At 37.3% G+C, this 20,733-nt stretch overlaps 1 protein-coding gene across 1 annotated transcript in view; it reads right to left on the minus strand.

Moving 5' to 3' along the window:
- KMT2C (lysine methyltransferase 2C) overlaps window positions 1-20,733 on the minus strand; it is a 197,057-nt gene that overhangs the window by 70,406 nt on the left and 105,918 nt on the right. Inside the window, 8 exon segments of the mRNA XM_030478642.1 lie at window positions 511-627; window positions 3,063-3,182; window positions 11,303-12,039; window positions 13,732-13,845; window positions 16,387-16,547; window positions 17,342-17,514; window positions 18,343-18,457; window positions 20,279-20,450. Coding sequence (XP_030334502.1) covers window positions 511-627; window positions 3,063-3,182; window positions 11,303-12,039; window positions 13,732-13,845; window positions 16,387-16,547; window positions 17,342-17,514; window positions 18,343-18,457; window positions 20,279-20,450 — 1,709 coding nt within the window.

Raw genomic sequence — 20,733 nt, forward strand, 5'->3', positions numbered from 1 at the left:
CTGCTCAAGACAAAGATACCACCTCCCATTCAGCAAGTCCCCACGCCACAGACTCCTGAAGTGTCTCCTTCTCTATGCTCCTTCTGTTTCTGCATTCTTCCCCCAGTGCTCACTTTGGTCCCCTGGGTCAGAGAACCTTTGATCATGCTATGGCTGCTGTTACATTCTTATGTGCAAGTCTTGCTCTCCCCTTTTGTGTTCTTCTAGTGAGAACGCCTTCCACACCTTTTGCCAGCATGTTTTCCACTCAAGGAAATAGAAGGAAAACTCTAGGAATCCCAACAGTTGTCCCTTCAAGTGGCAAGATCAGTGTAGAATTGCTTCGGAGCCATTAAGCTACAGTGCTCTAGTTCTTCATCACAAACACTTAGTAACAGCCAGGTCTTATCAAATACTTCTGCTTTTTACTGCTCTTTGGTTTTATATAGTATTTTAATACAAGAATTATAGCTGAAGAAAATTACATTACATTAACAGACTGCAGTATGACTTAAAAGTAAACGTTCTTACCCCTGGAATGACTACAGTCCCAACTCCATTTTTCAGTTTTGATCTACCTCTGCCACCTCTTCCTGAAAGACCTGCACCACGTGGCCGCCGTTTCCCTGGGAATCCTGATCCACGGCCCTATTCAATATAAGATAACAATATAAATGCAACCTGAAGTTCTTTTGTTATATGGGATTCAAACTTGTTCAATGCATCTAGGGAAAAACATAAGAAAAAACCACCCTATGATTTCAAGTGAATATGAGCACACTAGGACATAGTTATTAAGTCACTGCATAGATTATTGTGAAATACCTTTAACTACTTACATGACATAAATGTGACCACCTTTATCACCAGTGAGAAAGCAGTGAAAACCAGAAATGTTTTTGGTTTTTTTTTTTTTTCTCAGGAATAACTGGAAATATGGAAATGTTTGCTGCTTCCCCCCCACCCCCTAGTTGCAAAGTAGCCAAAATAAATATCCTCTATTTATGATTAGTTTTTCTTTTCACTTTAAACAGTCAGCTCAGTCATGGGACTTCTGAATAGGGTCTGGACACTTGATTAATTGCAATCATAGATGCTTTGCTTATGCTATGAATAATCAAGCAAAAAATGGAATTTATTAGAACTCAATCCTGCTCCCAAAGTGAAGCAGGAACTGGCTCCACAAAACTCTTAATTCATTAGATACACTGAGAGCTTTTCACATTAATTATATCAATTACACTTAGACCAACATTCCCCATAACATGATGTTCTTCTTACAAAATATACACATATTTTTAGACAGCTTCTTTTTTCCCTTATTTTAGATGCAGATGGACAGTTGCAGTGTTGTGTGCTCTGGAGTATTCACAGTATGTTCAACTACAATTAACTGTGGAAAAGCAAGTTAATTGCATATGTATGTTTAAAATAATAATTAGCTGATATTTGTACTGTGACTTAGTTCGAATTAATCTTTTTTTTCCTCTAAATTTCAAAATGAACTAAACACAAAGGGGATCCCTAAACCTCCCTAATCACTACCAGAGAGAAAAAGAACATATTCACAATGTCCCTAAGTTCTAGGTGGTATATTAGACATGTATACAACATTTTTCGGAGCCTCTGATCTGTGTAACTGGTGATAGTTATGGTGTATCCTCAAATAAGCACTTTTTCTACTACAAAATAAGCAATGACATTATATATCGCATTTCAAATTTGTGAATAATCTTGGCTCATAATGCATCCTGACGCCATCCACAGAGTTTCTAGATACGGTGTCTGGATCCAAACATTTGCTGGAAACTACTTTTAATACGAAGGCAAAACATTTGCTCAATAAAACAGTGTTGACGGAACCACAAAGCTCCCTGGGGACAGTGTCGCCAACGGATAGGAAGAGTCTTTACTGACAGAGACAGGAGTTCCCTGGATGGAAAGCAGCACTGGAGGCTCAATATTAGCAAGAGTATTTTTCAAATATGCCAACTCCTGCTTTAAAGACAATATAGAAGTCTATGGTCATAATTAAAGGGAAAATCCAAGCATCCCAATGTTAAAATTTTATTAACATCCATCTATTAATGGAAAGAGAAATTAAATTGACTTACTCTTACAGAACAAGATAATGTAACACCATGTTATTTTAGGAAGTGAAAGGAAGGATGTTACTGATGGCTTAAATATTTATATGTGCTAAGGTGAAACAAAAAATGTTGTCCTTACATATATATGGAGTTAATACATATGGACACACAAGACATACAAGCATCAGGTTTTTAAGATGCAAACGCTTATGGCATGTGTCTTATTTTGTCTGTTTCAGACCAGGTATCAGTATTGTTATTTTCACACAACTAGTAACAGGAATAAGCACATACTTATATCAATGTTAATGCTGAATATTAAGCTGAAAATTAATGCTTAAAGCAGCAAAAGCTAAGCTAATGTCAAACTAAAATAAAATTAGGATGAGAGTTAAAGTGAGATGAAAATAAATCATTGGGAAGCTACAGCTATCTGTCAGAATTTCATCATTTACTTTTTTGCCTTTATTTAAAAATAATTCCACTTAGTTTCTTCAGGTGTTTTTAATGGTAAACATAACTGTGGATATGAGCTTTGGTCCATCTGCTCAGGCAGGAAAGTTGTTTATTCCCCCATAAGCTAAAAATGATGTCACTTTGAATTCACTCTTCAAGATTTCTCCACAGCCACCCTTCAGATCTCTGCTCCTTTCCATGCCTGGCTTACCTTACTGCCAGTCTTAAGGACATTTTCCTTCTCAGGTAATTTATTTTGACAGCCACGCAAAGCCAACCACAAAAAGTGAAGTACTCAATACACATGAAAAATTGGCAATACAAACTATTCTTTGCATCAGGGCAATGCCATCATACTGTACACTCTGGAAAGCATAAATTTTTTTAGCCTGAAAGCTCCAGAGTTTCAATAACTTTTAAAGGCCTTAAACAGTAATAGAATGGAAGATTAATTCAGTTGTGAGATACAGAATTTCATCACTAGTCTCTACAGCAGAAAGATAGCAATGGATATGAAAATAAATTCAGATTATTTACCACTTTGATGCTCCAAATGGCACTGCCAGGAAGCTGTCTGGATTTAAAAATGTCCCGACCTTCTGAAATGTCTGGGGACCAGGAAGGTGGGCTGACTGTATTATTGGTACTCCAAGCCCCCTAGGATACGGTAGGTGAGAAAATAGATGTATAAAACTTCGCAACATAAAAGAAAAGAAAAAAAGAAAAGAAAAAGGCAAGCAACAAAAAAAATCTGAAAAGCAAAGCACATGCAGGCATAGGCATTTCTACGTTAACCTAGGTAGTCAATTAGTTCACTGAGTAAGAGGAAGGTGGGAAATTTTTAGGTTTTCATTGAAACGTACACTAAAACAAGTATTAACCTCCAACTGATGGTTAAGTGCAACAATGAGTTTTATAAACAAAGTATAATACAAATCGAAAACAAGCAATCATAACAACAACAAATTATATCCCTAAATTTTATTGCATCAAATGAAGATGACAGTGGTTTGAGACAATAACATCCTCTTTTACACTTCAAATCACATTTTCAAAGAACAGATGGCCTTAGTTGACTTTTGAGTCAACTACTCACGATAACAGTAACAACTGGTTTGAAAAGTGTGTGAAACAAAAGGAATATAAATAAACCACAGGAGAAAAAGAAAATAAAATAGCCATGGTAATTAACGAAGTATCTCTTTCCTGCCAGTTTGACACAAATAAACCATTCTAAAACCCCACTACTAAGTTTTTTCCACCCCAGTGTTTTCATATTATGCTGTGCTACCAGATTTTAATGTTATTATATACAAGCAATAATAAACATCCATATGGTGTACCGACAAACTCTTTTAAAGTAATTGATTATTATCCCTATTTATATAGTTCCCATCATGGTGAGACATTGTGTAACTCTGCCACAAGAAATATAGCAAGATAAGAGGAAAATGTTAAGCTGGTGAAGAAAAAAGCCTGCTGAAGTTCCTCACACGCATTAAAATCTGTGGAAGTCCTTCTAAAACCCTGAGTAAAGACTGCAGGGGACAACCATCATAAATAATTTCATTCTAATTTTACACATTAGAATAGTTAAAGAATAATATGTTTTCCTAAATCTAAGTTTGCGAGAGTAAGAAATAATGAATACCAAGATGAGATGTAAAACAAGATGAAAAGCATAGTTTTACCTTCTTGAGAATTACATTTGGCAGTAAATTGTACAGATGATATGGAATAACCTTATGCATACTAATAGTTCCAACTATTCACGCATGCATGACTGCTCACATGGGCAAGCCCAAACACATTCATGCCTTTGAATACTGGTCTATAGAATAATAAGCATTAAGAAAAATGAGATAGCTTTTCAAAACGAGGGTTTTTTTCCTGAAGTGAAATAGTCTTCCTCAAGAATGTGTGGGATACAGTTTCTGTGGAATCAACAACTCATCTAAACATATCTTCATCTCAAACAGTAAATAGGTATTTTGCTAACAGCTGTGCTGACTGAAAAAAAAAAAAAGGCTACCCCTCAACCCATTTCAGGCCAGAAGGATCATGGGCAAGACCTCGCTAATCCACATAAGGCACAGCCACATTAGCCCAGGTGAGTATGAGCCAACATCTCACTTAGACTTGAGCAGATAAGGAAAAGCTCCTATGATGCCTTCTGCTTGCAGAGCTGGGTAGGCAGTAACCTACAGCTGCTCAGACAGAATCAGAACTGTTCGGGTTGGAAGCAACCTTAAAGCTCATCTAGTTCCAACCCCCTGCCATGGGCAGGGACACCTTCCACTACACCAGGTTGCTCCAAGCCCCGTCCAACCTGGCCTTGAACACTGCCAGGGATGGGGCAGCCACAGCTTCTCTGGGTAACCTGTGCCAGGGCCTCACCACCCTCACAGTAAAGAACATCTTCCTAACATCTAATCCAAATTTACCTTCTGTCAGTTTAAAGCCATTCACCCCTGTCCTATCTCTACATGTCCTTGTAAGAAGCCCCCTCCAGATTTCTTGTAACCCCTTTAGGCACTGGAAGCTGCTCTAAGGTCTCCCCAGAGCCTTCTCCAGGCTGAACAAGCCCAGCTCTCTCAGCCTGTTTTCATAGGGCTCGGTATTCAAACTGGCACAACAGATCCATGAGGAAAAGTTTTTCGGCAACCTAAAAGCCTAATTATGCATAACAGTAGCATTTAAAAAATGCCAACATCGTCCAAGTGGCACAACCCACATCGTGGACACGATGGTATTCACTGTAAGTCTGTTTTCTAGGAGTTTAGCTATGCCTGCATGGGAAAGGGAGTATGAACAATACAGCACTTGAAGTTTACAAAAAAACCCCAACAAACAAGCAAACAAAAAAACCCCCAAACTTCACAAATAAAAAAATAAAACTCCACAATTCTGCCCACACAAGGTAGTAATGTGACACACAATTACGAACTGCTTCGTGGCCAGAAGACTACCTGTGTGTTTTCAACTGCCCAACACTGTCTCCCTGCTGCCAAGGTGCTTCCAAAAATACTCTAGCTGAACTGCTAGTGCCAGCAACTGCTCACCTTCACTTGGGTTAAAGTGAGTGTGCTTGATTAAACAGCTTGAAGTGTAAGATTTTGCTATCCCAGTTTTTTGCTTGACTTCAGCTGGATGGTCACCATGCAGACAACTAGTGGATCAAAAGGATCAACAACCTTTAACAGGGAAATAGTGTTGAGCAGAAACCTTCTGCATCTGCAAACCTAGAGATGGATGATGCTCACATCCAGGACATAAGGGCATAACATTCATGACAGAACACGGGCACAACTGCACCGAGTCAGAAACAGGGTAAAGAAAGCAGGCAAACTTCCACAGACACAGAGGTTTGATACACCTACACAGACACATTCCTGGGTGGACTCTAATGGAACACACATCACTATCTGTGCTGGCCACCCTGGGCATCCTGTGTGGCCAGCAAAATGAAATGGGTGCTTACAGAGGGCAACTCACCACATGGCGTGGAAGGTGTCAGATTAGTCTCACCCTACATGCTCCAAGTTTTCTCCAGGACTCTAAGGGGAACCTCAAGGTGACTACAGCAGACCTTTAACACTGAGCTTGGGTGTATCCCACTCTTTCAACCCACAACAGTTTCCACCAGGCAGAAATGGCAAGACTGAAGTCTGATTCTGTTGTATCCAGAGCACTGTAGTTTATGAGCCACTTCTCTGTCAAAATCTCATGTTCTTACTAAGCACTGTCACCCTAGTCAGCAATTACATCAGCAGGCCTGTGGCAATAGGAAATTCACCTTTACTATGCTAGCCATATTTTTAATATCATAGAACATTCCATTTTAGCAAGATAAAGTTAAAACATCCATTGAATTTTAGTCAGTTTCCCTATATTTCTAAAATTCACAATGAATAGCCAGTAACTGTTCTTATAATATGGCAAACTCAAAAAAAGTCTGTATAGCAACACAAAAGATCTGTGCATTGCAGAAACAACCCTTACATCAATCTACAAAAGAGGCAACATGCTGGCTAAGGGTCAAAACTGGAGGTCTCAACCATGCTGAAAATACTTAATCAACAACTCAACCTACCTACTCTTACTCAGGACATAAAAGATTATTTTCCTTTCAAGAAGATACACTTTTCTAACGGTTAAGTATATTCAAAAGATTAAAAAGCTAATAGAACATTAAACCTGAATATGAAATATTTGGTCTTGCAAAACAAAATCAATTGTAGATGATTCATGAACCATATTGTTAAGAATTAAATTGGAAATTTAATCCAAGCTTTACTGTAGATCAGAAACATTTGAATTCTTGGTCAGATAAACTTAATTAAAAACACACACTTCCACAATACTATGAACAAATGAATTACATCAAAGAGATACATTAATTATATTTTGGCTTTTAATTAATTGCTATTACCACACAACACTGAAGAGAAAGTTCTTTTCAGTTCATTTACATCAGAACCACAGCAATAATTATGTACTGTGACAGAAACAGGAAGTTCTAATTCTCCATCATATTCTAGAGTTCTCAAAATTGAACAACACAGCTGCAAGTAAATTATAACAAAAGGAAACCCAATGTCAGCAAGGAGATCTCACTAAATTACCACTGACTGTGTTTAGCTGCTTAACGCTTTATGAAATCTACTGCAATTGCAAATGCACAAAGCTGGATCTGCAACTTAGCATTTGATGTAATTTTGGGGTTGTGAACATAATTTAACCAGTTAAAAATATAGCTCCCCTCATTAAAAAACCCCAAACATAAAAACAGTAACAAAACCCAATCCTTGAAAAAGACTCTTTTTGATCTTTTTTCCCCAGCATCTACCACTACAACACACTTAGTTGTACCATGTAATTGAAAACAGCAAAAAAGCTGTAATACCCAAGAAAGAACATATATCTGAAATCTGAACCCATCATGGTGCTTTGCATTTTTCAGTGTCATTTTAGAAAATCTCTTAAAACACCCAGAAATATGATCACCGATACCTTCATGATTAAAATTAAATACCTCTAATTATAGTATTTTCCATGGAATGCATTCTAAAATAATACTTATGGTATAACAAAGACAGTAGAAGGTTATTATTTTCTGTTCAGTATTATTCTGCAGACCATTCTCAACTCTCTACCTACCAGCCTTACAATATGTTGCAACGCCCTCCATTTACTGACTTCGTATTATGCCTTCCAGTACAACCTGCTGTAGCAAAAATAACTATTTCAAATTTGTTCAATTCAGATACCTAGAATATACCCAATACAACCTAAAGTATGCTTCCACAGAAAAAAAAATACCTAGTTTCCTTGTGAAGATTTATTTCAAACTAGAAATACGTCAGATTAGTCATTAATAAACTTACTGATACTGTCTTTTCAGACTAGTACTTCAGAGAAAAGAAATATGAAAGATCAAGAGAGGACTTGCCCCCAGCACAAATCTGCAGTTTACAGGTAAGGGTGGAGAATCTGCATGTTCCATGGAGAAAACACTGCACAGACACAACTCTGAGGACAGCACTGTAAAAACTTTATCACGCTGGCAGCTGCTAGTGAGTATCTCTGATGTGTGTGCAACTAAGTTTCAGATATATGTAGAAACCAATTTGACTCTACTATGGAGTAGGATAACAGAAACAAGACATAACGTGGACCAAAACCCACTGGAAGTCAGAGATGCTGGTAGAGAGATGGTCCTCTCGCTGGGCTGAATGCAGATTTAAAGCTTCCCTGTAACTGAAGGTATGGATAATACACTATCCTAACACACACTGTTAGCAGAACTGCACCTTACTGATGGGAGTTCTTATGCGGACACAAAAAAATACATTCTCCAAAGTGGAATAAGCTTGTACCAGCCAAAGCAATTCTTATCAACTGTACCTACAGATTGATTTATACATAGCTCCCCTTTTGTTCAGAAGCTGGATTTTCTCTTGCTGTTTCTAACCAAAGCAGTGATGCCTGCAAAATGATAGGGGAGACATGGGTGGTAATGACAGCAACACTGATAAGTACTGCCCTGGAAGGGACTGATGAGGCCTTTTTAAGTAGAATATCGTTTTCAGGGCCTGTGAGACGGGTTTTAGTACTTTCAAAGTATGAGTGATGTAATGGTGTTGCAGATACATCACTAAAGACTATTACAAATGCAAACTACTAAGATCTAATATAGGAAATCACTTCAGATTATGCATTAACTGTATTAGACAGCAAAACTGAGTAATTATTCAAATATATTTTATTAGCAAATGCATTAATAGAAAGTTATCCCTTTGATTCAGCCTACTGCCCAGCACAATACATCAAATTTAATGGAAACAAATCCAAATCAAAGACTAGTCCAGCTCATGGCTTCCCCTGACTCCAGTGCAGTGTATCTTATAAAGCTCAGGAGTGATATATTCAGGATCCAGAGAATTATTTCCCCTATTCTTCTTCCTATAGAGTTGCATAAACCCATTGCAATGAATTATTTATTTATTTATTTATCCAGAGACCATTAATTTCAACGAGGTAAACTGCACATTAAAAGATTTAAATCTTCTAGGAGAAAGTGAAGAATATTGCCATCTGTGGAAACTGGCTAATGTTGGCTTGTCTTCAGGGTCCACCGATTAATTGGACTTTTTATGAAGTCCCTTCCAATCCAAACTAGTCTATATTCTATGAATCTGAGTAGTATCTATTTTCAGCCTTTCTAGTCCTGGACAAGAAACCAGTTCTGCAATGCCAGTTCCTTTGTGCAACAAAAGAAAGCACCTGTGGAGTCAATGTTAGCTCCACCAAGTATAGGAACTCTTTCATTAATAAAAATAACCCAACCCTATTTGTGTAACTTCTCTCTCTTACTTCACTGCCCTGCTGCAAAGAACTCATGCAGCTGCAAAGTAATATTTGTATCACCTAGGACTGACACGAAGTGACATAACAGCAATGTGTGTTATCTTTTTGAACAGGGTCTTCATTCGTTTTCAGTACTCCTCAAGACAATCTTTCACTGACTTCCATGAGGTGCTGAGCTGTGCTAGAACTTGATAATCTATGGCAAGTAAAAAAGCATACTGGGACTTAAACCAAAGCCTGCCCACGCTTTTCTCGGCAGAAAATTGCTATTTGCTTCACAAAATTTCAATCTTAATAGCTGTTTAAAGCACAAGACAACTGAAATCAAAAGAAAACTTCACATACTTCTAACGTATTTTTATTTGTAGAACCTGTCCAGTTCTACAACAGGTACTGCTAAGCTACTAAGTACCTTTTTATTGTAAAAAGTAATCTGCAAACTGTTGAACAGATTATACTGATTTAGCACCACAGCTAAGATTTTGTCTTACACCTGACTTCTAAACCATAATTCAACTCAGTTTTATTTGCATTACTCACACCACATATTAAGAGGTTAATGTCTATACTCTATTGTACATAGAATATACAAATGGCTACTTTTACAGATGATTTTGTTTCATTTTTTAAGCTGCATATCTGTTCTGCCAGAGGCATTTACAGTTTGGGTGAGCCTTCATGTTTTCCTCAATGGGTTCTCTGATCATTCACTAATTTTATTATCAGTATCATGATACTGGTTCCCATATAGAGCAGGGCAAATTGCACACAAAAATAAATACAACTCTTACTGTACATGAAAGAAGACAAATAAACTTCTCCAACAGAAAACCTGAATTCATTTTAGACTGCAAAAGAAGCCCAGCCCTTTTCAATTTGCATGATAAGCTGAGGAAATAATTTTATTCTTTTAAGACAGTACAGAGTATTAAGAAAAATTATTTTCAGACATGCTTGTATATGGGGGTAAAAAAAGCCCCACAGATACTCTAAAACCTTCCAAATTTAATTTCTTATGTTTCCTGCCTTTATTATATACTTTTAACCCTTTCAGAACACACTCTCCTACCTTTCCCTAAGAACTAAGAATCTGAACCCTCAGGTAACATGTAAAAACGGAAAGCACTGTGCAATCTTCAGAAAAGCATGAAGTCATCAACCTAGAAGCCCTGAAGGCTAAAAATAAATTGCCATGAGAACAGAAATGAAACACGAATTTGTCACACTGACATACTTTCTGTATACAATTTTGCAAACACAAAATAAATTCTCAGATTGATCAGCCATTTTCCACACAACTCAAATAGAGAGCAAGATGTCGTAGAAAGTGACAGACTTGAGGATTCTTTTCCCTTATCAAATTTAACCCTAGTCAAACCACAACCATTTGTACCAGACAGTTTTTGCATGGTATTTCTTAATGCCACAAAACAGCAAAATTATTTATAACGCCATTAAAAATGCCAATCAAGAAAATTTCTCACAGCGGAACAGAAACAGAGTTGTAGTGGGTTTTTCTATAAGCCAGTTGAGGGAACTTTGTAACACACTTTGAAACTACTAGCCAAAATAAATGGATATATGGAAAATATTAAGAGGTAAGTTAAAAGGCACAGCGTATGTATATCTGCATTTGTAGCATATGTATGAAAAAATGTAACAAACTTTCTCTCATTTTGCTCTAAGCATGAACCGGAAGAAACTTTAAATCTCACCAGAGAGGCCTTTACGATGTCTGACTTTTCAATTATTTAACATGAAATTACTTCCTTGAAGAAACATACTACAGACTCACTTAGGAGAATAAATGCATGTTATGTTCTAAAAACCAGGTGAGTTTAAAGTATTACACTGAAATTTGAACTATGTGCTTCATAAATGTATAATGAAACACTCAGCGTGCTTACCTGTCTCGATCTGGGTCTTCCCGGAGAAAACTTGCGTTTGGTGATGGCTGGTTTTCCCATGCCAATTTTTGGAGTGACTGATATGTAAGTCGTTGGGAGAGCACTTCCAGCTGCGGAAGGCAATGCTGGGGGCTGACTGTGCTGTACATCTCGTGCAGAATGCAAGTCTAACGAAACATCTGGTGAGGAAGACACATGTGTCTTGTTTATATTAACTGATGGGGGAAGTGAGGGGTAAGTCTCAGCTGGTGATTTTATGGGTTTGTCTCCAACTGGTGACTTATTTGCAACACCTTCATTTGCAGAAGTAGTTTCTACTTCTAGAAGAGCTGGTGTGTCAGATTGTTCATGGATTTCTCCTTTTTCTACATCTTTTTGCACTTTCATTATTTCCAGTTGTTCTACAGGGATACAAGTTTCTCCTTTATTTTCAGACTCTTGTATTTCCGGCGTCACAGTCATGGTCTCAGGTACTGAAGGCAGAGACCGAGAGTCTACTGTGGATCCTTCTGACACCTCCACAGCACCCTGTGGCAGCTGCGTCTCTTCCACTTGTTTGTCTAACTCCTGCTGTACTACAGCTTGAACACCTTCCATCGCTTCCATCATTTTCTCAGTCTGACTGTCACCAGATGCTGGTGCCTTTTTAGGAGACATTTCCACTTCAGCTGAATTAATTTCAACAGAGACTTCTGTTTCCAGTTGTGCGGCCTTTTCTTCTGGTGATATGCCTGTAACTAAGTACAACCACATTAAAGGCTCAGTGCGAAAAAGAAAACCTTTCACAGGTATACCAGTCAACAAGTATACTTGGTACAGATCAAGTACACCAAGTGCATATCACTTTACTTCAATGAATTTAATATGTAGTTTAAAATACACTTCATAAATATCTTTCTTTGTACCTATGTTTATAGTAGTCTATGCTTCTAGTTCATTATTTTTCTTCCCTGCACACACAGCAGAGTAAATCACGAGAAAGTAGGCCCAAAATTAATTTTTGAGGAATATGAGCACACATTTCCAGGTAGGCAGAAGAAAAAGCTTCTCCTTTTTCATTTCTGCATATTGAAGATGTATGCTAGCATAAATTAATGTATTTTAAGCAACTGTCCCAACACTTCTAAAAAGCAGACAGCTAAGAACAGGACAAGTACAAATAAAAAAACAACATTTTCCTCCTAGCACTCTTTCAGACTTTAGGAAGTGTAAACAGTTGATGCTGGGTTTTAGTTTACTAATGTCTCATGGATTTCTTTCAAAAATATTTGTCTAGCCTTCCCTTGACCCAAATCAAGCACCTTTCATGCACAACCTTATTCATCGAGGAGCTCCAGAGTCATTTATTCATTCCATGGAGAACCACCCTCTTTGCTCTCAATTTGGCTTCTCACATCTTCTTTTGATGGACCCTGATTCTCTTACAGGCCACTTACTTTCTACTACACTTGCACTCTTCTTAAATTCACACTGCTACAACTTCCTCAGCCTCCACAGTTCAAAGCTTAGCATTTAATTATGAATGTGTCTTCACAGATAGTTTGAAATCATGGCCTTTATAACACAGGATGTGATGCATAATGGAGTGATCAGCTGCAAGATTTTTTTTTTACTTTGGATTTAAATGCAGGTTTCTTGTTTTCCCTTACAGCAACTATCCTCCAGCATCAGCTGTGAGTGCATGGAACATACTGGAAAGTTCTTTGCCATTGATATCTATCGCTAACACATTAAGAGGACTTGATCCAGAAACCATTCTATTTGTATTCTTTTCTTGGGCTGGTACTTCATGTGTGATTGATAAGATTTATGCCCAGAACACAAATGATCAGCTACTGCAACACACCCTGTCTCAATGAGTACATTTGTTTATTAAACAGATTATTTTTCCTTTACAAAGGAAAAAAGAAAAGAAGCAGCCTTAACCAGATATTTATGGAGTTACAACCACGAAGCACATAAACTGGAGGGAAGTTCTACACTGTGCCTCAAAACGCACATGGGGAAATGAATCCAATCCAGTTATTTGTAGCTACAAACTAGAAAGACTTGAAGAGAAAGTGTGAGTGACTGCATCTGGATAGCAATAAATAACGGTTTTTACTATAAACCTCCAGTGTACAAAACATTTAGCTATACTTCCAGCTTTTCGAAAAAGCCAGTCCCACCAAAAAAAGTAGAACAGCTTTCTCCTATACGAGTATTCTGGAGACTATCTTTGCCTTCAATAAAATACTTCAACAAAAAAGTTAATACTCCTGTTTGAGAGTTCAGATACTAAAACTGATGCAATTTGTCTCCTATTGTTTTCCAGGCACTTTCTCCTCTTGAATTTATAAAGTGAATTCACATAAATGCTACTGAATGGAAAGAGGGTTCTGAAGGGTTCTCTTACTGGCGTTTTCTCAGACTGCAAAACTTTTTCTTACCGTCTGCAACACATCCAACAGCTGACTCTTGATCAGGGCCATCACCAGTAATGGGATGTTCCTGAAATGTTGCATCCTCTCCACCACGTTCCATTTCCATTTCATTTGTACAAGCTTAAACAGAGGTAAAGAAGTTAAAAAAAATTATGTGGTGTTTATTCTATTACTTTGGCATCAAGTAGTTGCTGTCACGATTTGATCTTTTGGCTAAAGAGAATGATATTTAATGATGTGATAGCAAATAGAACAAATCAGGTCAAAGAGAGGGTTAGGGAGACTATGCAGTACTCCTTATAGATTAGGAGCCTTTTTCTCATGGACTCTGAAGCCATTTTATAACTTTCAGACAGTGAAAATGTCTGTAAAGCGATTATATACACCTAATTGTGAAAATTTTATTTACACATAGTCACTGACCTTTGCATTACTTGAGCAATATGAAAAAGTCTTTTTTATTTAAATTCAGGTCTGCTAAATTCCACAGAACTTGTAGCATGAAAGCTAAAATTTTTACACAAATACTACAATAGCTGATGGCATAGATATGAGGATCCATCTACTTCCAGCACTTAGAACACTTATTTTCAACCTACCTGTTCAACAACATGAAAACTGAATTTTGTCACTCTAGAACTAAGATATTTTAATGTGTGAGTTCCTCCTATTAAATAAAGGAATTTGCATGGAAAAGGCACCACTGAGTGCTTCTTTGGCTGACAGTATCATTATAGAGCCCAGAAACAGGAAATAGTTTTTTTCTCCTTGTGTAAAAGCTTTTTCAGTTAAGGAAATTCATTAAAATGCACTAGACAAAGTAAGAGCAGGAGAAACAAAGCATACAGTAAGCATTAACTCAAAAGGAACTGATCTTTCATGGACGTTAGCACAAAAAAGAAGTCAAATGAATACAGCTTTCTGTTCAGGAAAGTCTTTTTTAAGTCCAAAACCCCAGGAACTACTAGGTGATGCTACTTTTAGCACCAAAAAACTGCTCTCAGACTCTGCCAACTTTAAAGTGGTATTTTAACATTGAGGAAATGATAATTCAGATTGGCTCCAGATCTGATTTTAATGTACAAAAGTGCTCTCCTGGGTATAAAAGACTGCATGACTGTACCGATGTAATAGCTCCAGATTACTCCTAGTAGTCCTGTTCTTCCTTGGGGAGAAGAGTATGCTTGTCAATGCTTCTACTAGCTAGAAATCCTAACAGAAGTATGACTTAAAACTTTAGCCTTTCAGATAAACTCATTACTTATTCAAAAGGGTTTTCAGTAGAAGACTGGGAGTTTTTCCAGTGTAAGTTTTGGATATTACTTGGACATCTTCCAAAGTATTCTAAATACACTGCCTGAGAGTCCAACAGCCTCTACTAACCTTTCAGAATGGAAGTGATCTTCAAAGGTTGAAGCCGTCACTCTTTCTAACTCGGTGCACGTGCTCACTGACAGAGTTCTTCTGCTCATTTACATACATTTACCTACTGTCACTGCCCCTCCTCCAGGATCATCTTTTTCACCATTTCTTTACTGCTCACGAAAGGTATGCATTTATGTGTACAGGCTAACATCGAAGAGAATGACTTGTTTACACAAAACATCAGTTTGAACACACAAAAATTAGAGTTTTGTTGTAGTCTAACACTCTCCCTTGCCAGGCAAAAATTATCAGGCTTTGGAAAACACAGATACTTAGTGCAACTGAGCCATCAATTTCTTTTAACAAAAGATCAATGCACAAGCATTGCTGTTTAAGTATCAAAAATGCACCTGGCAGTGGTAGCGCCCTTAAATCTGTTAAGATTTTACCTTGCTTCCAAATTTAACCACAACTGTACTTGTCTTAGGACATTCAGCCTGCATGACATAAGGTGCTATCCAACAGAGCATGTGGTATGGAATACACAAAGGCATTCAGTTACAAGTTCATTACACAGGTCTTGTGGATGACACACCAGACTCAGAACAAGAGATCCAAGTTCTCTCTGTGCTTCCTTACTGTTACTAAGTAATTTTTACACTTTTCTGCAACTTCCCTTTCCACCTTCTGCTTAATTTGTCTATATATACAAGAATCTCCCAGAAACAAGATGACTAATCATACACTGTTTTGAAAAAGGACACCTAATTAAAAACTATTTAGTTAAATATACCTGCCCCTTGAACACAGTCCAGCTTCCACTGCTGTGTCCTACTTGGACATCGTGAGAGAATGGGCACTAAGAAACTGACGAGTACCAAGAGAGAAATGGGAAAACTGGATGTCTCCAGTAACATCTACCAGAAGTTGGTTTGTGCCTGGTAGTTGGGCACAAATACATAAAACAGGCTGTCAAATGAATGCACTTATGAACTGTACCACAGCTAAAGAAAATACAGAAGTTTGCAGCTACAGGCTGGGAAGCTGGAGCTCGAAAAGTTGAGACCCACCATTAAGGTGCTTACTTGCTCATGTTCCTCATAGAAACCCTGAAGCCAGAAAGCTTTTTGAGAAGACAGCTTACCCATGGATTGCTGGAGAAGCTGCTGCTAAATAAAGGAATGGTTGAACTCCACAGAATATAGTATGAGTGGATGGTTCACAAAAGACTTAGTGGGACAGATGCAGATATTTATAAGTTAGCATTTTGGAAATATAAAGATTAAGTCTGATTACCTGCTATGGTGTCAGGTTCAGGAATGAGTTCAGAAGTGTCCATTACATCACATGACTGAGTCTGATCCCCTTCTCCTTGTTTACAAAGAGTGCAGATGTAATCTTTCAACTGAGACTCCAATTCACTACCTGGAGATCTGTCACATTCTACGTGAATCCACCTGGGGAGATTAATTTAGTGTGACTATGATTTTAAGAAATCATATTTAATAAATAAAAATATAAAGTATCCTAAAAAATCAACTGAAAAACAGCAGTTTTCCATTCCAATGGGAAACACGAAATTTCGACCAATGCTTTACTATGGAGAATTTTAGAGAAATAAGCATAGTATGTCAGTACGTTAGGCAATGAACGAATTTATACATGAAGACCTAAACTGTCACTAAAGCCCACTAGATAACAAACATGTATAGAAATATCAAGACATGGCACAGCAAGATACTATAGCATTTAATATGAAACAAAATCTACATTCTTAAAAGGTTTCCATATATATATATGGAAAAATATGTATATGGAAATATATATATTAAAATATACATATTTTAATTACTGGCATAACAAAACACACACAAAAAAAACCCAACAACACATACTTGAATTTTTTTTTTAAAAGCAGACCTCTACTAACAACAGTCTTTAAAAGTTAGAATGATGACTCCTCTAGTCTGCTTACTCACAAACCAGATGCAATGCAAGAAGCAGCAGCACATTATTTCTCTGTACACCTCAGGTAACTGCCAAGTAATACTTGTTTGCTAAGATTAAAATAAGACTACCTACTATTGTTCACGGTATTTAGCAATGAAGGATCAAGATGTTACACAACAAGATACTATAGCACTGTACATCAAACACAGTCTACACCCTTCACAGAAATGCATCACTGTCATACAGCTCATCGTAGGCTTTAGGCATTTTAGTACAACTAAGTAAAACTTAGGATTCTTACCTTTTGCACATGTGACAATGCAACATATCTTTCTGGAAGTCTTGGAGGCACAGTTTTTCACAGAAAGGACAAGATAAGTTGTCTTGCTGTTGGTAACAACTGTCACATACCAAACAATTATGGTGCCACTGACAACTTGTTCGTGTGCCACACTCAGCACATACTCTACAGTTCTAGAGATCACAAGAATTTAGTTATTAATTATGATATTTCACAATGTGATAGAACTGCCATTAACTGACAATTTCCTGTTTTGAATTAAATAAAGTTTCTGTCCTTGACAACTCTAATAAAATATCCAGGATCTGACAACAGAGCATGAAGAGCCTGTGAAACAGCAACAACAGTTTCTTTTCACTACTCCTTGACTTGAAAGGAGTATTTCTTATGAGACCAAACTTTTTTACTCCTAATCTCAGTCATCTTATGACTGTCTTAAACTGACTATGAAATTACATACACCTTATATATGGGGACTTCCCTCATTACACTGAAATTGTATTTTTATTATTACTTACACTTACTCACAAAGTTACTGATAAAACAAATTCTTCCTGCCCTCTTCAAATGCAAAGGAACCCTTGAGCAGCAGAACTGCTGTTCTGGCAAGCAAGAAGTAGTTCTAAAAGAGCCTTCAAGTAGGGATTGCATACACTACTGCACAGGTTTTAGTTTACATTTTAGTTTACATTACATCATGAGAGCAGCTGTCGTAAGTGAAAGTCATCCACTCCACCTGGATACTACACCTCTCTTTTCCCCTCTGGGGGTTGATTTCCTGTCCTACATAGGCTACTTCAGTCGCTGCACTGACAGCTACCCTCACAGAGCAGCTGTAGACCCACATGATTACATACAAGTGGGATTTCTTCACAAATGATACGTTATGTTACACCACAACAGCAGTCTGCAATACACCTAGAACAGCATAGCGCGGATGGATAACAAATTTGGGCTGTTTATAATGATAAGGAATTATTCTGAAACCCTTTTCGACTTACCTTACATTTCCAACCATTTGTCGGTACAGCATCCATAACTGGTTGTAGACAGAAAGTATGGTAGCCTTTGTCGCATGTATCGCACACCAGCATCTTGTTGTCTTCCCCAGAATGTCTAAGAAAATTAACAAGTGGTTAAAAAAATTATTTAAGCAAGCCATAACAAATTAATAAAAGTCTAAACAAGACAACACCTAGCTGAGCACATGAAAACATATGAATGCCATTTACAAATAGCTCCAAAGATCATGCCCTCAAATTCATATTTAAGTAGGAATGAAGACCATTACGCTTACTTTGACAAGTGCTGAGCCTGTGCAGCCATTCCGACTCCTAGAAATCATTCCACTTTCATTTACACATGTGTAGGCAGATTTAACAGCTTTTCTGTACTGAAATCAGTTCCAAATCTGAAATATGTACTTTATTTCTTTCTGAAAAGAACATGTAATTGTGCTTGTTCTTAAAGTCTGACTGTATTTTTCTCAAAGAGAAAAACCATGCCATCACCTCTGACTACCAGAGCTCCTACAATGTCAAACAATATGACTGCAAGAGCAAAACAAACATTAAAAGAAGATATTTCAATTTTCCTACAATCCTGTATTACAGAGCTCCACCGCAAATTTCAGCGATAAAATAAATTCGCAGAGAATAAGACAAATAGTTTGGTAATATCTAAAGGGATTATATTCTGCCTTAGTTTAAATAAATTAATTCAATAAATACGTATGCAACAAGATTTGACTTGAAAAAGCTTCACAATATATGACATTACACATATTAGATACTACTTCATTAGCTGGGAGACCTGATTGTTTTAAAAAGCAATAAATGCTCTCTCTTTGCATGGAGATATGCTTAAAATGCTGTTCTTCAACACTGGCATAAAACTGCCATACTGAATGAAGTAACAGGTATGAAAACATCACATTTTCTTCTAGTTTTCCACTAGAGAGATGGTTTGTTAGCAAATACTGTAATTACCCAGTTCAGCGTTTGTAGAATGTGCTTCACTATTATAACTTCATTGCTGGCATTTGCTATCAGCAGCGTGTGATCAGGGAACAATCTTTGAAGTGGGTGAATGAATGCTAGCAAATACTAAGTGTTCTGCTTGGAAAACAGCAAAGCACTGTCTGATCAGGTACATGAGGCAGTAGTGAAGTGGCTTTTTCCCTTCATACTGTCCCAGCTGATCTGACTCAAGTTGAACAAAACTATTACTTCTTTTCTAGTAAGCTTTCAAAAAAAAAAAAAAGCCAGCAAAAGAACCCTGCAGTGCCCATCAGATTAAGTTATATGAGAACAAGCGTACAAGCAGAGTTTTCCAAGAGAACCCTTATAATACTGCAACAATTCTGATTGTTCTCTCAGTATTTGTTCGCTAACAATTCAATCACGGCCACTCATGTCACTTTTTTATCCTTTGTTCAACTAAGCCATGTTTGTGTTTTCATAATGACTCATTAACCGCCTCTGAAAGGTATTATGAAATAGGAGAGGGCCTAACGCAGGGGACCTACGCCCAGTAATGTAGTATATGCACAGCTTAAATGTCAGCTGAGTAAGAGCACAGGTTCCCAGACTGTAAAAGCACTACATTAAGCTAATTTGCTCATGTGGCAAAACTGAGAAAAATCTCCCTGTATAAAGGCAGGAAAAAGAAGGTTTTGCTGCTCTCCAGAACCTGCCAAGATAATAGCAACTGCTATTGGTTATAATGTGCAGGAGTTCCAGCTCAGCTCCTTTAGAACAAAGTTCCCAATGCAAGGCAAGGGTTTGTTCAACTACTTCATATGATATCATAACAGATATATCTGGACAAATCATCTACACTTTTTGGAAAAAAGAATGGTTAATAAAACAGGTATTTTCAAATCACAGCACACAAATCTCATACTATCCTCCTCCACGACCTTTAAGTCTCACTTACTTGCAGTTCTGGCACACTTTGCAATCAGGACACTGCCAACCTGCTCTTTTTAAAGGTGTAACTTGTATGTCCAGGCACATCCCATGGTAGTGCTGACCACAGGTAGTACAAAAAAGTTGATCTAAGAGGTCTCCAGGGCTGTCGCACACGGCACAATTTGCTTCTTCCTTTGCTACAAAGAAATCATTTTTTCAATTATTATTTCATTCAAAATTATGAACAATTCACTGAAGCCAATGCAGCCTAGAAATTCATTAGTAGTTCTTATCCATACAAAATTTGATCATTCTTATGAAATTCAGATTTAATTAATATATTTAATAACAACTCCTTTAATTTGGTTTTCCAATATGGTCGACTAATCTCGTAACAAAAGTATGTTAATTTTAAACCTTAATAAAGTCTTACCAAAAGAAGTACTTTTGTTCTCTGTAAGATAAAACTGGGAGCTTTAG

This window comes from Strigops habroptila, chromosome 1 (assembly GCF_004027225.2).
Source record: "Strigops habroptila isolate Jane chromosome 1, bStrHab1.2.pri, whole genome shotgun sequence".
Classification (NCBI taxonomy): domain Eukaryota; kingdom Metazoa; phylum Chordata; class Aves; order Psittaciformes; family Psittacidae; genus Strigops; species Strigops habroptila.